Consider the following 20,264-nt stretch of genomic DNA (forward strand, 5'->3'; position numbering starts at 1 on the left):
AATCAAGTGGATTTCCCTTCATGTTTAGGTGTGCAGGTTTATTGGAATAAGTTAAGGATAAAAAACAATATAACAAGAAATCACCCACTTGTCAGTCAGATCTTAAAGTGAATGTTATAAAACATAACATTTATAGTTTATACGTGTCACGGTGCAGTTTTTGAAACATATTGCTGCAGTGAATTGTCTTTCATCTCCACTGAACGCTGAGAAAACTTCAGATTCAGATCTGTGGTTTGGTCCGACACTCCTGATCCGAGATCCGGTCCTACAGAAACGTCCATACAAAACAATCCTTGCGCTTCGGTCCCACGATGCAGTTTATAATGCACTGAAAAAATGTCTAACCTAGATCAGGAGAAAAATATACACTCATGTGAGGTGTGTGACACGAAGCTTCTGCCACGGAATAAACTAAAGAGGTAGTTGTGTCTTTTTTTTTTATTAATTCTGATGTTTTTTGCTCAGAATTCTGGGATTACGCCTCGCAACTCAAGCTTTTTTGTTTCCGCCATGGAATAAAAAAGGTAATCGTGACTTTAAAGGGTTCTGATGTAAAACACTGAAGTGCTGAACTGTCTATACAACGTCAACAGCACAGGAGACGGGCAGGGAAGAGAAGACATTGTTGAATAAAGTCTCTTTTTGTGTACAAAAAGTATTCTCGTCGCTTCATAACATTACGGTTGAACCACTGCAGTCACATGACCGTTTTAACGACATGAGGATGAGTAATTAATGACATTTTTGGGTGAACCAACCCTTATAACAATTGACTTTTTCCTCACAATTCAGTTTTTGTTTTCCTCAGAATTGTGAGTTTTAGCAATTCTGACTTTTTTGCAAAGAATTACATTTTCTAGTTTTTATTCAGTGGCAGAAACAAATTTCCATAGTGTCAACATGTATGTATGTAATGCACAAATCTAAAAACCACTCTTTCTGAGGAAGGCGTACCTTTGTTAGGAGATTGTCCTGCACTTTCGGGTCCTTCTCAAACTCCACTTCAGCATCCAGAACCAACACCGGCACCGTCTCCAGGTGCTCAAAATGAACCCTGTGTGAGACAGAAGAGCTTTACGTCAGAAATCATTAATGTTCGTGCTGTAAAACTGCTCAGACACAATCTGTACTGTATAGTCTTATAGAGTTAAAGTATACTTTATTGTCCTTTTACAGGAAATTTGTTATGGACTCAAAGCAGCAATAATACACAATCATGCATACACAACACACAATAAACAATAAAAAGAAGAAAGAAAAGATCAGTAATAATAATAATAGTAAAAAAATTACATCTTACTATTTAAAATATCAATAGAGAGGTAAAAATGATTTTTTGTAACAGTTACTTTTACAGAGTGGGACTCTATAACGTTTCCCTGATGGCAAAGGTTGATACATTGGGAATAAATCATGACTGGGATCACTCACTGTTGTCTGCATTCTTAAGGACCAATGATTCATAAATTAATTGAAGTGATGCGTACTCTCTCACCCCTATAACTTTCATTGCAGTTTTAACAAGACGTGCAAGATATATAATGTGACTGTTCTGTGTACAAAACACCATTTACAATCAGCAACATTCATATTTCAGTAGAACACATTCAGATTAGAGACGAGATGCATTACACTAACAATCAAGTTTGGGGTCGAACATATTTCTTAAATCTCTTCTGTTCACCAAGGCTGAATCAAAAATACAGTAAAAATTGTGAAATATAATAATAATGTAAAACAGCTGTTTTCTATGTGAATATATAGTAAAGTGTAATTTATTCCTGTGATCAGAGCTGAATTTTCAGCATCATTACTCCAGTCTTCAGTGTCACATGATCCTTCAGAAATCATTCTGATATGCTGATTTGATGCTCAAGAAACATTTATGATTATTATCAATGTTGAAAACAGTTCAGATTTTGTGGAAACTGTGATACATTTTATTTTTCAGGATTCTTTGATTATAAAGTTCAAAAGAACAGCATTTATTTGAAAATCTTTTGTGACATTATAAATGTCTTTACTGTCACTTTTGATGAATTTAATGCATCCTTGAAAAACGTACTGTCCAAGTGTTTGAACGATAGAGTAACACTACTGTACACATCAGATCAGGCAAGAACAGATGCTGATAATACAGAGAATTTATATTATTTGTATTAAACAGTCCAAGATCTACACATGGACAAATGAATCAGAACAGAGTAACAACATTTACAAGATTAGTTCCACTATTACTGTGGTACGGAGACCCTAAAGGGACAAGGTGATGGAAAACATATATTTCAATGCTTTTGCGTTCTCCTGAAAAAACTTCATTCACTGGAAAAACCTGTGTTATGTGCGAGCGAACGCCAAGTTCCTCGAGAGAGCAATGAAATATATTTCCCCTTCAGGGGCGGGTCAGAGGACTCACCTGGTCTTCCTGTCGACGAGCCAGTCTTCATGTCGCGTGTGCAGCTTCTCCAGGTAGTCGAGCTGAATTCCCTGTTCCTCCACTCGGCCTCGTCTGCCTAACCTCTCCATACACGTCTGCAGAACATCAAAACTGAGCCATTCAAAATCAGTTCTAACGAGAAAATTACAAGTCGATGGACTTCACATTTATTCATTTTGAAGTCACGTTTATCTGAAGCAGCTTACGGACCATTCAAGACGTAAACTAAAAGCTTCTGGCCAACAGTTGTTCCGAATCATTAGTTGTGTCCGAGAGCAGAACAACAAGGCACATGTAGAATAAATATGGGGTCTGATAGAGAGGCTGAAAAATGTAGTTATTTTTTAAAGTTTACATACACCGTGCAGAATCTGCAAAATATTCATTTTTACATAAGCAGCATCATATAAATGGCATGTTATTTTTTATTTAGCATGACCTGGACACTGTACACCGATCAGCATCCATGACTAGAACAATCCGTTTTTCTCAACATATGGGCCTGACGGCACTTCTGCTCGGACAGACCTGTGGAGACGCTCGCAGATATATGATGCCATCCAGCTGAATCCGGCGGCCGAACTGCTCCACGAGGAAGGAGTGCCAGTCCTGATACACGGCCCACTCGGTGGAGTTCATACAGCCCAGCTCAAACATGTTCAGAGCGAAGATGTACCTGAAGAGGAGGACCAACACGTTTAATCATGATACAAGTGTCAGAAAGAAGTGTGCTTGACTATTGAATGTGCACTTGTGTTTGTCAAATCTTAAAGTATTTTTTAAATATATTTTTAATGAAATAAAAGGCCACTTAAGTGTACTGAAAGAGAGTAGCACACTTAAAAAGTGTAATCATGTCACGTTTTACTTTAAAGTACATTTTAAATCTTTGTTTTAATAATCTTTTGTCATGCTTTAAAGAAGTGCACTTATTTTGACGTGTCGAACATATTAAAGCACATGTGAAGTACTTGATTATCATTTTAACTGCAGTGTTACTCAATATTATATTTAAATTTAAGATTCTATTTTAAATGCACTAAACTGCAACTTCACAACAAATGTGACAAATATTAACAAATAATTACAAATATTTTTTAAATACATGACATACAAGGTTCAATAGAAATGACATTAAAGTATATTTTAGTTTACCATAAATGCTTGTCAGTACACTTTAACCATATTCTTTCTAAGACAACAGAAGAAATTACACACAAAGATGTCCTGAAGAGGCTCAAAATCACTCTAAAGTTCAGCTAACTGCATGTAAAATACGTTTAAACTATAACACGTTCATTTAACTGCAATTAAGTGTCCAAACAAATTACATTCAGTTCACACTTAAGTATAATTTTTTGCTATGAATGTCGAACCGGTCGCTGTAGACGGAGCGCTCGTACACCCGCACCGCTCCGGACGCTCGGACAGGAAGTGGCTGCAGCTGTGTGCGCATGCGGCTCATGCAGGAGAAGGTCTGGAACGTGTAGGACCAGCGCTTGGGGTCATGATACATCATCTGTAACAGGTTACTGCTGGACTGCTGAGGATGATGCTCTGTCTGACACAGGAAACAAGCAGCACATGACACACGGTCAGTATTGCAAGTGGCATTTATTTTAAAGACGGCACAAACACTTTGAAGTCACCATGTAATCAATTTTTAATTTTCTATATTGCAGTATTTATTATAAATGATTTATCTGTGCACATCATTTTTTATTCGCATGCCCTCGGAGCTGTAATCAGATTATATCCTCTTCTCTGATGACGAGGGCGGGGCCACCTGTCACTCACATGAGATCCACCAATAGAACACCAACGACACTGAAGTTGCGATAGTCGTTTCTTCTCTATTGTGCCGAATGTCCGAGTGAAACGCTCCTATGTAGGGCGGGGCTTGATTTTGTCTGTGGGAAGTGGGAACTGATTGGATGGTTGTGGTTTGCTGTAGAGTGCAACAGTCCGGTTCCCGAAGTATTTTTTCCATTAATTTTCTCCATAGGGAAATTGACTTTTAACTTGTAAAACTTTAAAGACAGTCATACTGTGATCTATGAGGCTGTTAATTGATGCAATTTGTTTCTGTTGAAGACGTCAGCCCACATTATTTCAGCTTATTTTTAAAATAATCTTGTGGTGAAAAGTACATTACCCATGAATCATGATACTGCACAGAAAATTCCACCAATCAGAGAGTCTAAAAGTCTTTTTCTAAAGCGTTATAAGCCATGAACCAAATATATATATATATATATATATATATATATATATATATATATATATATATATTTGGTTCATGGCTTATAACGCTTTAGAAAAAGACTTTTAAAATCCCTACGGAAGAAATACTTCCTGAACCAGCTGCTGAAGGAGTGGGCGGGCACTAATGCACTCTATTAATGGATGTCATGTGAGTAACAGGTTGCCCCGCCCTCGCGCCAGTATACACGTCATCAGAGAAGAGATGTTGCTGCAAGAGTTAATTTGATTAAAGATTAGGAGGGCATAAGACTTTATGACGCTGCAATATTAAATAATAAAATAACTGACAATTTTGATTTCATGGTGTCTTTAGTAGAAAAAAAAAAAAAAAAAAATCGACCAGTTCGTTCAAATTAATTACAAAAACACTAATAACAACTAGAATTAATGTTACACGATCTGATGCTGCTTTAGATAACGTTTCTGGCGCTTACTGACACTATAAACTGGCGTTATTCGTCACGTGGGTGACAGAATTTTAGTTCTCTCTTTATTTTTCATGGCCTGCAGTGCTTCCCACTCATAGACTTTACTTGCGCGGGCCGCCCAGGTATATTTGGAGACAGATTTTTGCTTTTATTATTTTTATTCTCCTATACTTTTATATCCGCCCAAGATAATGAAACCATCCGCGATCGATTAACTAGTCGTTCGTACCTGCTCGTTATGTGTGCGTCAGAACGGTTTACTCCCGCTAACATTCCCACGGGCGCTGCATGTTGCAAAGTCACAAGGGGGCGCTGTCGAGCGTTCTACAAGCTCGCGCAAAACTGCTTCAAAGTGATTCTCAATCAATGAAAAGCGCAGATTTATGCCAAGCGATTGCTAATGAACTCAAGTTGATGAATTATTACAAAGTCTACATGGCCTTTATATAAAATGTTTATAAGGTTGTAATAATCTGAAGGATCAGCCTGCAATAGTACAGACATTTCAAAATAAGAGTCCCGGTGTATTTCGGGCTTGTTTATAATTAAAAGTCACACGCTAATTTTTTTTTCTTTTTCTTTTGGGCATTATTGGTATTTTGGTTACACAATAAATTTAATTTGATTTCCATTTAATTCATAGTAAATTATTGTAGTCTCCCCCACAGGAAGAAAAGACTAAGAACATTATTTGACACTTATATTATTCATTATGTAAATTTTACCAATAAAATCTGTGTCCCATTCACTGAGAGAGACACTATATGACAGCAAGGAGAACATAGGAAAAGGAGAACCATTTAAATGCTGTAATTTTGCATAATTTACAACGCATACTAATGCATAATATTAGTATGTAATAAAATGTAATAGTATGCTATGTAATTAAATTAATTTCAATAAATAAAAACACTGTTATAAATCACACATTATTTGTTTGTCACATGTAACAGTAACATTAGACCATTTTTGTGCCGTGGGTAATAGGAGGATTTTTGACCCGGATACCACCGCAAGTGTATTTCAAACCTGTGGGAAGCACTGGCCTGTCAGTCTCTAACTAGTCTCTAACTAGTCTCTAACTAGTCTCGCACACTGACCTGGTTGGTTTGGTCCACATTCTGCCATTTACTGACGGGTTCAGCGATCACCTCCCAGTCCTGCTCCGCTCTCTGCAGCAGCCGCGCGAATGTGGACTTCCCGACCGCTGGAGATCAAGACTTCACATTAAACACTCAATAAACTGGAACTGAATGAGAGATCAGTCTAATAATCGGTATTTGTCAACTTAGATTAACTGTTTTGTTGTAAACTGCATCGCCTCAACATAAGCTCCAGTGCTAACACTAATGATGTAATAAACAAACATACCGATGTTTCCTTCGATCGACACGCTCTTTATTTGATCGCTTCTGCTCATGAGTTTACTCGAGAACAGTCGAGTTATCCTCCTCACACTCATTCCTGACAGAAAAACTACATTCACGTCATTCACACGACAGAAGCTGGACCATTCATTCGCGCCCGGCAGCTTAGCTAAAGCGTACTTCCGGTTCAGGAATGTTTGATCTTTCAGAATAAAAGTTTATTTCCTTTTGAAACTTAAAAACCTAACGTTAACAACAAAATAATAATAAAAAATAAAAATCATTGTTACAGTGCACTTTTTGTAACATGTCTTAAAATACCAATAACAGAAAATACTCAAAATGCAATATTCCAAAAAAAAAAAACAAAAAAAAATCATCAAATTTGGGAATTTTTATCAACTTCATAATAAGTTGCAATGCTCTTCTAGAAAATCTGATTATGAACATGATAGAAAGTCATTATTGTGACTACAAATAAAATCACGAAGAAAAAAAAAAAGAATTTTACATGAAATACTGTTTAAATGTCTGGATATAAATTTCTTGAGATTGACCAACAACTGAAAAAGGTCTTGTAATAATCTCCACTGTTGAATATGCAATCACATAAGAAATAAACAAAAAATAACAATTTTCTTCAAACTTGTACAAAACATTAAAAAAATAAAAAATATCTAATCAAATAAACCTTTCTCTATTTCCCCTCAAACATTATAAAAGCGTTGACTGAAAGGCAGGTTTTAGTTGTACTTCATAAAAGCTAAACTGATATAGTTTCATATCTCAGTCCATCACCAACACGTGTCGAAACAAGAGCTACAGTGTAATACTGACAACAGGAAACGCAGAAGAGAGTTTTCAGGAAGACTCCTATGAGCTTCAGGAAGCACAGCTGAGGAACTGCAAAGACTATCGGTGTCTAACAGCATCTCAGATCCAGGAGTGGACGGGAAAAAGAAAGGCTTTGTGGGAAACACGTCAAGCCTGCCGGACGCGTCTATCTGTCCTTGCTGCCCAGTTTCTCGATGAGGTCCTGCAGCGGCGCCAGCTCTCGGCGGTCGATGAGATTGAACTCCTGAAAGAGTCAAGAATCAGTTCAAGAAGAGTCTTTCAGAAACGTCACATGTGCTTAACGTGACCGACGCGTGTGTTCGCGCACTGACCTGTACGAAGAAGATGAAATGCTTGAAGGAGGTGTTGAGGTGAGCCTCCTCCTGGAGCTGCATGACCGAGTCGAAGTGCTGGTGGTAGATGTGAGCGTAAACCCTGAACAGACGCTTCAGGATGGTCTTGGCCACGGACATGAAGTTCTTGGGAAACGGGACACCTGGAGGGAGTAAAGTTCAGTGGAGAAGTTCTTCATTCGGCCGAGCCTGTGTCAATTCATAAGAAATGAACGGGAGGAACAAACCGATCTTAGACGGGAAGAGGGTTTCATCATCCAGCTGATCCTGAACCCAGGTCATCAAGTAGTCGATGTACTTCGGAGCAGAACACTTGATGGGCTTCTTGATGTTGGTCCCGTCTGCCCAGTGATACTCATACCTGATGATTTACCAGACAGAGTGTCTCTCATACCATTCATGCTCATGTAGTGCTGTCAAATTAATCGTGATTAACCGCATCTAACATAACAGTGTGTGTGTGTGTGTGTGTGTGTGTGTGTGTGTGTGTGTGTGTGTGTGTGTGTGTGTGTGTAATATACAGACAACACTAACTTTTATGTTAGATGCGATTAATTGATTTGACAACACTAATATATATATATATATATATATATATATATATATATATATATATATATATATATATATATATATATATATATATATATATATATATATATATATATATATATCTCAGCAAAAGCGGCTCAGCAAAAGTGTGTTTCGGATCAAGGACTTTTAGTTTCAAAATAAAAGCTCATTTCCCTTTTACACATTTTGAAACTTTCCAACCTCACAACAACATTAAAAGAACAACAACAATAATAATAATAATAATAATAATAATAATAATAATAATAAATGAAACACTTTTACTAAAATAATTAGCTAAAAACAGTTAAAACAAACTTTAAAAAAACAGTATATAAACATTCATATTTGAATGAAGAGCAGCATAATTCTGTAAACGAACACTTTTCAGCCTAATGAAGTTCAACGTGGGTTATTTTGTTGAAGAGCAGCAGTATTATTGTTATTATATTTTATTACATCTACAGTTGCAAGAAAAAGTATGTGAACCCCTTGCAGAATCTGCAAAATGCATGTTATTTTTTATTTATTACTCTCCTGAGAAAGATATTTTACATAAAAGATGTTTACATATAATCCACAAGACAAAACAATAGCTGAATTTATTAAAATAACCCCATTCATAAGTATGTGAAGCATTGATTCTCAATACTGTGTGTGGTCACCTGATGATCCACGACTGTTTGTGTGTTTTGTGATGGTTGTTCATGAGTCTCTTGTTTGTCCTGAGCAGTTAAACTGAGCTCTGTTCTTCAGAAAAATCCTCCAGATCCTGCAGATTCTTCAGTTTTCCAGCATCTTCTGCGTATTTGAACCCTTTCCAGCAGTGACTGAATGATTTTGGGATCCGTCTTTGAGGGACTCAAACTCAACTATTAAAAAAAGTTCAAACATTCACTGATGCTCCAGAAGGAAACGCGATGCATTAAGAGCCGAAGGGTGAAAACTTTTGAACAGGATGAAGATGTCCAAATTTTTCTTATTTTGTTTAATAAAAATCTTTTTTTTTCATTTAGTACTGCCCTTCGGAAGCAACAGAAGATACTAGCATGTTTCCCGGAAGACAATTTAAATACAATTTACCTTGATCTTCAAATTCCAAAAGTTTTCACCCCTCGTCTCTTAATGCATCGTGTTTCCTTCTGGATCATCAGTGAATGTTTGAACCTTTTTAAAGTCCGCGTGAACCGGAAGTTGCAAACGACTTTTCTACAGTGTTGTGACGTATTTCCAAGTGAAATGGAATATTGAATAGAGGGCAGGGTTTTACTTTAGCGCTCCTCCTCTCCATCTCTCGCTCATAGCATACTAACGGTTGCAGGGGAGTGGTTTAAGCGATTTCAACCCAAGCCGTCAAACTGACGTTATCAGAGAAGGGGCACCGTTGCAGAGGGGAGGAGCATTTTCAGATTATGATTAAATATTATGAAGCCAAACAATTTTTTTGTGTGGATTGACTTGCACGGATGAATTGTTCACCACAAAACTAACAATTTGAGCTAACAAAATAAATAAGGTCAATTTTGATTTCATGTGTACTTTAATAGTTGAGTTTGAGTCCCTCAGTTGTCCTCAGTGTGAAAAGATGGATCCCAAAATCATTCAGTCACTGCTGGAAAGGGTTCAAATACGCAGAAGATGCTGGAAAACTGAAGAATCTGCAGGATCTGGAGGATTTTTCTGAAGAACAGAGCTCAGTTTAACTGCTCAGGACAAACAAGAGACTCATGAACAACCATCACAAAACACACAAACAGTCGTGGATCATCAGGTGACCACACACAGTATTGAGAATCAATGGATCACATACTTATGAATGGGGTTATTTTAATAAATTCAGCTATTGTTTTGTCTTGTGGATTATATGTAAACATCTTTTATGTAAAATATCTTTCTCAGGAGAGTAATAAATAAAAAATAACATGCATTTTGTATTATCTCCTTTATTTTGTTAAAATTATTCACATTTTCACAGATTCTGCAAGTGGTTCACATACTTTTTCTTGCAACTGTAGATTATTGTACCTGCAGACATGACAGAGCAGCAGTATTACTGTTATTATATATAGTTATATATTGTATATATATATATATATATATATATATATATATATATATATATATATATAGTGTGTGTGTGTGTGTGTGTGTGTGTGTGTGTACCTGGGTCCTGCAGACATGACAGAGCAGCTGGTTTCTGTGCAGAACTCAGTGATGGTTCCGTACAGCATGTTGATCTGGTTGAAGAAGTCCACAGCTGAAATAAACGGGTGAGGATTCAGTGGCATGATCATGATTAGATTAGGTATTCCTCACACACACACACACACTCTCTCTCTCTCTCAAACTCTCTCCCTCTCACACACACACACACACTCTCTCTCTCTCTCAAACTCTCTCCCTCTCACACACACACACACACTCTCTCTCTCTCTCAAACTCTCTCCCTCTCACACACACACACACACTCTCTCTCTCTCTCAAACTCTCTCCCTCTCACACACACACACACACTCTCTCTCTCTCTCAAACTCTCTCCCTCTCACACACACACACACACTCTCTCTCTCTCTCACTCTCTCTCTCACACACACACACACACACACACACTCACTGTTGACCGCGATCCACTCGTTCAGGTCTTCTCCCTCCGGTAACATCACGGCCGCGCGCAGATTCCCGCTCCCGAGAGTGGCTTCCGCGTGCTTGAGCAGCTCGTACTGGTGAGAGCCCTCGGGGATGTTCTTCTTGGGCTTGAAGGTCTTGGACGAGCGATTTCCACTGAACAAGAGTCACATCGTGCTGTGTTAGACTGATTTCACAATAAATCAACAGAACTGAAACTGAGCAGAATAAGATCATTTGTTTACGCAATACTCGAACACAGGAACACATCTCGACCGGAAATGCTGTTCGTTTTAAAAGTTTCGTGTTATCAGAAATGTTATTTGGTTCACTTTTGCTGTGTGAACTTCTATATCACATTTATCTGCAATAAGCGATTATAGAAGGAAAGAAACAATAAACTTCATCAACTCAATACTTACAATAAGAAACTCATCTCCGCTTCTTTTCTTCTGATTAAACCCTTCTAGAAGGAGATGTGAACTTCTGCTGCGGTAAAGTTGATCCTCAAAGGCCTTTAAACAGCATTTATAAACTCCTCGAAGTTTTACAGACAGCAGTAGCTCGAGGAGTTTCAGGAAATGTCTACGATCGGCTTCCTAAAGTGACAAAAACCACAGAAATACGAGCAGACTGGGGGAAAACCTCCTGAGCGATACGAGTCGGATATTGTTGCAATTGTTCGGCACTTATTACGACAATTAACTAAAAATTATTAGTAAAACTGTGAGTCAGAATTCCCCGTCTGCTAACCCCGTACAGCTGCACTGCGCATGCGCGCCGGGCTCGAGGGCGGTGTGTGATCGGGGATCATCATCAGTGACGCTGATCGGGGATCATTAGTGACGCTGGAGCGCGCAGGGCGTCGGGTTAAAGACGGACACACACACACACACACACACCTCTGCCTGACTTCCACCCGGTCAGTTTGGGTCTCTGTAGCTCGTGTTCATTATATCATGGCCACACTCCGGGCTCTGCGGAAACTGTGCCGGCATTCCCACCAGCAGACCTGCAGTCTTCATCTGTCATCTTCAAGGTAAGAGTCTCGTGAGATCTGTCTTACAGGAGAAGACAGCAGAACTGTGACTGTATTCAGTAATGCCTCTGCTGTAATTCTCTCTCTGTCACACGTGGATTCTTTATTAAAGCGTGTCATATTTGTCTTCCTCTCGATGGTTTAGTTATGTAACAAACGCCGGTTTAGTTGTTCACTTCATCTGCGCGCCCCCGAGCGGCTCTCCGGCTGATGTAATGTCGGGAACTGCTTGCGCGCTGCCGGCGTCAAGTTTCGACAGATCCCTGTGCTTCTGCTGCTCACGTGCTGATGATGATTCCTGCGTGATCCTCAAATTGAGCACGAACCCGTCTTCATTTGTGCTGCTCGTCACTGATTAGAGGAATTAATTGAGCTGCTGACTAAACTACACTCGCGTGACCGAGACTTCTTCCACTAAACCGCGTTCATGAGTAGATTAAAGTCAGCATGAAATCAAAATTAACTATTTTTACTTTTATGGAATATCAGTATTTATTTTAATGATTTATCTGTGCAGTTTTTATTCTAATCTTAAACAACAACGAAACAAAAAAACTTCTATTCTTGCAGCAGCGTCTCATCTCTGATGACGTGTTTACCGGCGCGAGGGCGGGGCAACCTGTCACTCACATGAGATCTACCAATAGCAAACCACAATTATCCAATCAATCCCGATGGACAAAATCAAGTCCCGCCTACATTTTTTCTTAATCGAGAAGCCGCTTTAGTCGTATATGAGTCACAATTGACCCTTTGCAGGGAGTTTGATTGACAAAGCGATCTAACCAATCAGAACGCCAAATCCGCCATTTTGTCCGACAAAGCAGTCAGGAGTTAGAAGATTAACCTTGAAAAATGGTGTGTGTACTGACATCTTTCCGCGTTTGAAACAACATTCCTTCTGATGTTCATTCATGTTTATTTGATGCTATAAATGAACTAGTAGGAAGAGATGATCGGTTCACGAGCCGCTTGAGCTGAGGAGCCACAGCGATCTGTCACGACACATTAAAGAGCCACAAAATGCTTTTTATTGTTCGAATTTCTTAAAAAGTTACACAGTTTGAAAGCTGGGACTTTGTTTAATATCATAAGTAACCTGCTCTGTCTTGTCTGTCGACGTGTTGTCAGTGTCCTCTTTGCTCCGCGATGTATTTTTCACTCGACAGCGCCACGGCTTGTCGGACAAAGCAACAGTAACTAAGGGGGGCGGGTCTTTACGAAGGGACAGTAGGGAAGAAACAGACCTTCAGACTCCATCGCAGCGTGAAAACGAACACGAATGTCATCCTTCACAAGGTTTTCACAGCGAGGGACATGAACATGTACTGCGCTCAAGACTTAAGACGTAACAGATGTTCACACATTTGCTTGGAGTGCTGTATTGTGCCTTATGTATAATAATAAAAAAAAAGACCTTTCAGCCATAGGATCAGGGCTCCTACATAATTTAGAAGTCTGTCCTTACAAATGACGGGAAAAACAAGAATGCTCTGCCATTCTTCAGTGTTATCTTCAGTTATTGTCCGTCTTTCAGAGCTTATCTGTGGACCGCAGCTGCTCTCTGGATCACTGGAGGACGCTGCATGAACAGATAAACTCCAGCGGAAAACTGTTCAGACCAGAAACAAAATTACAGTGAAATTTTGCCCTCCAATCCTTGATGTTTTGTTTTCCAGACAGGAAGCTGTGATCATCTCCGGCAGGAAGCTGGCACGGCAGATCCGCAGCGAGGCGCGAGCCGATGTGGAGGACTGGGTTGCCGCTGGAAACCGCCGGCCTCACCTGAGCGTCGTGTTAGTGGGCGACAATCCAGCCAGTCACTCGTACGTCCTCAACAAGACCCGCGCCGCGGCGGAAGTGGGTAAGACGGTCATGACCACATCCAACTTTAATAAACTGAGACGTTTCGACCAAACCAGGTCATCGTCAGGCAGCGAGAACAACAGATATTAGGGGATTTTACACGACGCCGTTCATTTACACAACAGTGTTTTGGGGGCCTGAAAACTCAAACCTTTTGAAAACGAGTTTCAAAGTGCAAGTTTTTGAAAACTGTAACGTTATCATCTACTTGTGAACTACACAAGCACGAATCTGTAAAAATAGTGAAGTCATGTGTATTACGTGTTCAGTATAGGCGTGTAGTGTTTCTTTACAAAGTGACATCGCCATCTACTGGCCTGGCAGCAGAATGCAGCGATTTTAGTCGTTTTCGTGGATCCTTGTGAATGGATCATTTTGACTACATTACCATCTGTATGTGAAAAACACAACGGAAAATCTTTTCCATTTTTAGCACGTTGTTGTCGTGATATAAACGTACACTTATATTCATATAGTAGATCCATAATCCATAGTAGATCGTTTTTAAAGTAGATGATAAATGGCGAGGACAATCAGCAAAAAGAAGACATCAAAAAACGCTCTTAAACTTAATTCAAATAACAACCCAAATAATAATAAAGTACCACCCCCCCCCTCCCCAAAATAATTAATTAATTAATTAATTAATTAAATGAGTTATACTCTATATGCACTACCAGTTAATTCACCCAAAAACTCAGTCATCGTTTACTCGCCCTCATGTCCATCCATAAGACTATCATTCATCTCTGAAACACAAATAAAGATAGAGATTTCTGTCCCTCCGTTGACAGTCAACCCAACTTTGACACTTTAGAAAGTTCATAACAGAGGTTGTAAAAGTAATCCATATGAATCAAGCGTGTTCTGAAGAGTCATCAGAGACGGTAAACTGAAGCACAGATGTGTTCGCTTGATGAACCAGTGAGGTTTGTTCATACGCATTTGAGATTCTGATAACAATATTTGTGCTTTATGTGTTTCCTGATCAGTGTTTATATGTGAATAAAAGCCTGAATTAAATCTGTTCGTCATATAAAGCAATACATATGGATCTCTTTATGAGCTTTCTGAAGTGTCAATGTTTTCAGATTTCATTAAAAGTATCTTCATTTGTGTGTGAAAGATGAAAAGTCTTATGGGTTTGGAAAGATGAGGGTGAGAAATCGATGATAGAATTAGCATTTTTGTGAGAACTAACCCTTTAATGCCTGAAACTTTAATTTTTGAAAAGCATTAATTAGACGGGACAGTAACTGAAGCCGTGAGTCTGCTGAGCTCTCAGTTTTACTGTAGTATGTGAGCGACGAGTGTCAGTTTCCGCTCTTGGCTGTGTACAGTATCCAGATCTATTTTGAGTGAGCATGTGACTCCGTACGGATCCTCACGCTGACCCAATCACACCAGCAGAGCCTTATTTTGTGCTCTTTTACTGTTGACACGTTCTCATTTTCTCATAAATACATGTTGTCTTCAGTGATTTAGTATTAAGGCTGGAAAACACTACAGATCTTTTAAACTCTGAACAGATTTGAAAACGCTCGGTATCATCATACAGTTGCCAGCTGTGTAAATACAGAGAAAAACGGGGCATCATGCTCTAGACGTGTTCAAGTCATTCTGAACATAATCTCATGTTGGTAGATGTCGTGCAACAAATGAAAACAATATTGTCTGTAATCGAATACTTCCCTACTGTATAGTGTGCAAAAACGGTATGCCAACAGAGTAGTCTGTCTGTAATAGTCTAAAGCTAAAAAATCAAAGTCTGTGCCCGTCATACGCTTCACGATTTCCTGTGACGTGTGCCGGCTGTGACTGTTCAAACTCTGCAGGTCTTCTCTGAGTTTCAGCAACTAAAACTCGACTCTTCAAGTCAAAATCAGCCTTCTGTCTGCGTCACATTCTGTTGAATCGCTGCTGTCTGTTCTCTGTAGGCATCAGCAGCGAGACCATCCTGAAACCTTCCAGCATCAGTGAGGAGGAGCTGCTGGACCTGATCACCAAACTCAACACGGATCACAGGGTCGATGGGCTGCTGGTGCAGCTGCCACTTCCTGGTGCGTCAACAGAGCATTACCACACATAACCAGCGCTCGTTTTCGTTTCATCCATATTTTGAATTGGCTTTTATGTTATGTTTTTAATTTACTAATTTCAGTTTAATTTTAGTAATTTTATGTGCTTTTGTCATTTCATTAGTTGTTGTTGTTGTTTTAATATTTATTTGTTTTAGTTTAATTTATTTCCAGTTTAGAATTTAGTGTGCCTTTTTTCCATCTAATAAATTTATTTTATTTCAGCTTTATTTCAATTAACAGAAATGGTTTTAATACTTTTAGTTAGAGCTACACGATTCTGGATAAATTGAGAATCATGATTTTTTTGGGGGTTTAAAATATAGATCACGATTATCCTACGATTCTGAACAGATGACTAAACAATAACGTCATTTACTACAAATTCTGATAAAATGTTATTATTTTAATAATTAGATTTGAAAGATTCAGTGACTCACCCAGACAGACTTCACTTGAATCAGTGTTTCTGAACGAATCTCTTGAGTGAATGATTCAATGACTCACTTTTTAACAGTCACTTGTCTCCACCTACTGGTGTAATGATGTAATTGATACAATCTTTTTTTGAAGCATCAAGTTTCTTTCAAAAGGTGATTTCCTCTATTTTGATCACTACTGTAGACATCAGTGTTTATATCTGAACTATAAACTTTTATCCCAGTACTTCTATAATAAATTTATTTATTGTAAGACAGAAATAATGCTAATTTATGGTTCTAAAAAGAACATAAACACTTTATCCGGACTAGGATGTTTCCAGATATATTGTGGAAATGACTAATTCTTTTAAATTTCCCTCAGATCACATCGATGAGCGACGGGTGTGTAATGCCGTCTGCCCGGGGAAAGATGTCGACGGTTTCCATGTGGTCAACGTTGGTCGCATGTGTCTGGATCAGTCCACCATGTTGCCTGCCACTCCCTGGGGCGTTTGGGAGATTATTAAACGGACCGGTGAGAAACTCATTATGGATCCACAGCAGCTCTTAGACATTGAATTATTAGTTGGGGTAAAATTCAAGGCTTGTTGACAGAAGCTATCAGCTATCACAGGAGAAAAATGAGATGGTGAGACATTTGAATTTGAATGAATTATCGAGAGAGAGAGAGAGAGAGAGAGAGAGAGAGAGAGAGATTTTGCATCTGAAACGCTGCTGATATTTGAAATCACTTTCAACAGCGTCTCTCAGAAATCTCTTACTGCACCTTTAATATAGAGCGGTGATTAAACTGACCGGAACTACCTGCGATTAAACTGTTTGAACACCAATCAGAATCAAGTATTGATGTCAGTTGCTATTGGCTGATTCTGATGTCCTCTGAATCTTGTGTGTCGCAGGCATACAGAACGCTGGGTAAGAATGTGTTGGTGGCCGGTCGCTCCAAGAACGTGGGGATGCCCATCGCAATGCTGCTGCACACAGACGGGAGACACGAGCGGCCGGGAGGTCAGTCTGTGGAGCGTCACATGTGCAGTTCTTTAATCATAATCATCTTTAATCATTTAATCACATCAAGGCAATCAGTATAACCTTCTCTTTTGTTTCAGGCGACGCCACAGTGACCATCTCCCACCGTTACACTCCCAGAGAACAGCTCCGTCAGCACACCAAGATCGCAGACATCATTGTCGCCGCTGCAGGTTCACATTTCAATTAGCGAATCAGACTGACCTTAATGCATGTTTAGGGTCACGTTCACAGAGACTGACGGACGTTAACTCTCTTCAGGTATCCCTAACCTCATCACTGCTGACATGATAAAGGAGGGCGCAGCTGTTATAGATGTTGGGATCAACAGAATATTGGACCCCTTGACTGGGAAAAACAGACTGGTTGGAGACGTGGACTTTGAAGGTAAGAAGGAAGTGCTGTGATTTCTGTGAAATAGACGACATTCTCAGGCAACAGTAGTGATTCTAAACGGATGTCTTGGGTGTCTATTTTGGTTTTTATTTCCATGTTCATCTTTCTTTAGTGTGTAATGTTGCTGTTTAATCATGAAAAATTTCCTCCAGCGGGAGTTCTTCTCTATATCAGTGTTTCTGAACTCCATCTTGAGTTTTCTTCACAATATTCCTCATTTAAATAATACATGCGCAGAATAAAGGGGCGGGGCCTGGTTGAGTTAGTTAGTAGTGTGTTGAAACTGGCGATTATGGTAAGGGTAAATGACCAATCACAACACACTGCTCCAACCAACCAATCAGAGCACATTGTGCTTTTCAGAAGGAGGGGCTTCATAGAGACAGGAACTAAACAGGGGTGCGTTTCCCGAAAGCATCGTTGGTGAACTATGGTCGTAAGTCCCATTGAACTCTATTGGTAACGACGGAACTTACGACCATAGTTGGCTTTGGGAAACGCACCCCAGAGCGTTACTGACAGACTGGGAAGAGAGGAGCTGAACAATGGAGAATATGAGGAGAATAATCAACATTCAAGCAGGAAAACCTGGGACCTGCTTCATAAAACAAGTTTACCAAATAATCCAGGTTTATTTCAGTAAGTCTGGTTTATTGTCAGTTGATTTGGTTCAAAAAAATCAGACTAACTGAAATAAGCCTAGCTTATTTGGTAAACTTGTTTTATGAAACAGGCCCTTGTTCTTGTAGAGCACAAAAACATCAAGACTGTGTTAAAGGGCAGCACGGGTCCTCTTTAAGGAATGTTAAGAGTATTGCTTAAATCTCCTGTTGTGACTGCATTGATTACATTGATGTCATTTAAATACTTGCATACTGAATTATGCAATTATATATCCATATAGCAATATTACAACCTTTTACCATGCAAAAACAGTGTTTTTTGGTGTGTTGATTCTTGTGCGCGTCATTACATCATGAACCTAAACTAAAAGAGAAAGCAAAGCAGCAAAAGCTTTAGTTTATTTAACTGAAGCATTCATCATCTAAAATACTGTAACTTACAAATACAAAGTTTAGTACATCAGTTCTTCGTCTAAATGTATTTGAATCAAGGCACGAGTTATTGGGACAAAGAAGAGGGTGCTTTAGTTCTGATGGCATCATTTCTGTTGTTGTTGAATGCTATAAGACAGACTCCTGTTAATGTGCATCAGGAGGTTTTTGACGTCATGAATGTCTCCTCAGGTGTTAGGAAGAAGGCCAGCTTCATTACTCCAGTCCCAGGCGGTGTTGGACCGATGACTGTAGCTATGCTGATGAAAAACACCATCAAGGCAGCAAAAAACGTCATTTTAACGCCTCCTCAGCGCGTGCGGATGGTGGCGTCCTCATAACAGCCTCTTCTCGCTCGCTTCACATTCCACACTCCGGCTTCAGTTCAGGATCTCCGGGTGGAAAGGCAGTTTCTTTAAATGCTATTTTTGCATCCTTTAGTCTAGTTTATATATATAAAATATATATTCAAGGGTTTGAGACAATGAATGTGCTTTTTCATTCAGATATTTTAAACAAAATATACACTAAATGTATCAGTAACTTTGCCAAGCATTAGACACAGGTTTCACTTTGTTTTTACTCTGTTACAGTTTTGCTTTTTCAGCATTTTGTATGTTTAAATATTAAAATAGGATGTTTTGAAGAATATTTATTAATAAGAAACGCATCAGAAATGTTCCAGCACAGCCTCAGTCCGTGTGAACACAGTGTTGTTCCTGATATGAATGAGTCACATGACCAATACTGGTCAATAGTTGTGAGTCAGCATGCAAGATAACTGACCAAATGACCTTTGCAATGACCGTTTGTTCATCTGGGGAGTATCTGTGACTGAACTGACCCATCACTTCTTTTATTATATTTATTTATCTGGAGTTTGGGGAGAGTGATGATGATGACGAGGAAATGCAGAACATATTTACTCTTGGAGAATGAGAGAAAATTCGACCGAAGTTAGATGAGAAATCTTGCCAGTTTGGTGCTTTTTCAGCTGTATGTTCCTGACATGATCAAGGAAATCATAGTTGTTTTGCATACTAACATGTAATGCTTTGAAACATGACATTAAAAGCATCAGTTTAAACTGATTGTTTCATTTGAATCCTCTTAGTCTGTTTATATTGTACATGTTTTATTAAAAATGTAGGAATTAGTACAGTTGGATTTTTATTTCTGTATTATGAATATGGAGTCTATTGATAATATTAATGTAGTTCATGGCACAAAAGTTCAGTTCCTATGAAAAGCATGAATTGATGAAAGGTCTACATTGAATGCAGTGTAAGTGTGTCTCAAATGCATAAAAGTACATTTAAAGCAAATTATTGAATATAATATATAATATAGTTTATTTAATATCCTTATAATTACACTTATTTACATTGGTGGCCAAAAGTGATGCCCGGAGAGTTCAATTAAATCATCGAAATATGAGGAAAACATTTTTAAATATTTTTAAAATGGGGGAAT

General features: G+C 38.8%; 3 protein-coding genes across 4 annotated transcripts; 1 reads left to right on the top strand and 2 right to left on the bottom strand.

Moving 5' to 3' along the window:
• Positions 1–17: 17 nt before the first annotated feature.
• On the bottom strand, positions 18–6,658 carry dguok (deoxyguanosine kinase). Of its 2 annotated transcripts, none has more exons than XM_048189455.1 (7): positions 6,505–6,658; positions 6,234–6,340; positions 3,817–4,001; positions 2,969–3,116; positions 2,420–2,535; positions 958–1,057; positions 18–348 (listed from the first exon to the last, which is right to left on the bottom strand). In XM_048189455.1, exons 1-7 carry the CDS (start codon positions 6,593–6,595, stop codon positions 322–324), a joined length of 774 nt encoding a protein of 257 aa, XP_048045412.1. In that variant the 5' UTR covers positions 6,596–6,658; the 3' UTR covers positions 18–321. The 2 variants fall into 2 exon arrangements, with proteins under 2 accessions (XP_048045412.1, XP_048045414.1); XM_048189457.1 differs by having other exon boundaries at positions 3,817–3,997; positions 6,505–6,646.
• A 38-nt stretch (positions 6,659–6,696) lies between these two features.
• mob1a (MOB kinase activator 1A) lies at positions 6,697–11,672 on the bottom strand. The gene is made up of 6 exons (XM_048189458.1): positions 11,308–11,672; positions 10,875–11,041; positions 10,424–10,517; positions 7,915–8,048; positions 7,667–7,830; positions 6,697–7,578 (listed from the first exon to the last, which is right to left on the bottom strand). The coding sequence occupies exons 1-6, from the start codon at positions 11,319–11,321 to the stop codon at positions 7,501–7,503; spliced, it is 651 nt and encodes a 216-aa protein (XP_048045415.1). The 5' UTR covers positions 11,322–11,672; the 3' UTR covers positions 6,697–7,500.
• Positions 11,673–11,695: 23 nt separating this feature from the next.
• On the top strand, positions 11,696–19,896 carry mthfd2 (methylenetetrahydrofolate dehydrogenase (NADP+ dependent) 2, methenyltetrahydrofolate cyclohydrolase). Its single transcript, XM_048189460.1, has 8 exons — positions 11,696–11,924; positions 13,604–13,788; positions 15,728–15,850; positions 16,673–16,839; positions 17,217–17,319; positions 17,421–17,513; positions 17,602–17,727; positions 18,984–19,896. The coding sequence occupies exons 1-8, from the start codon at positions 11,845–11,847 to the stop codon at positions 19,130–19,132; spliced, it is 1,026 nt and encodes a 341-aa protein (XP_048045417.1). The 5' UTR covers positions 11,696–11,844; the 3' UTR covers positions 19,133–19,896.
• Positions 19,897–20,264: the final 368 nt, after the last annotated feature.

The sequence above is a fragment of the Megalobrama amblycephala genome, linkage group LG4 (assembly GCF_018812025.1).
Source record: "Megalobrama amblycephala isolate DHTTF-2021 linkage group LG4, ASM1881202v1, whole genome shotgun sequence".
Lineage (NCBI taxonomy): Eukaryota > Metazoa > Chordata > Actinopteri > Cypriniformes > Xenocyprididae > Megalobrama > Megalobrama amblycephala.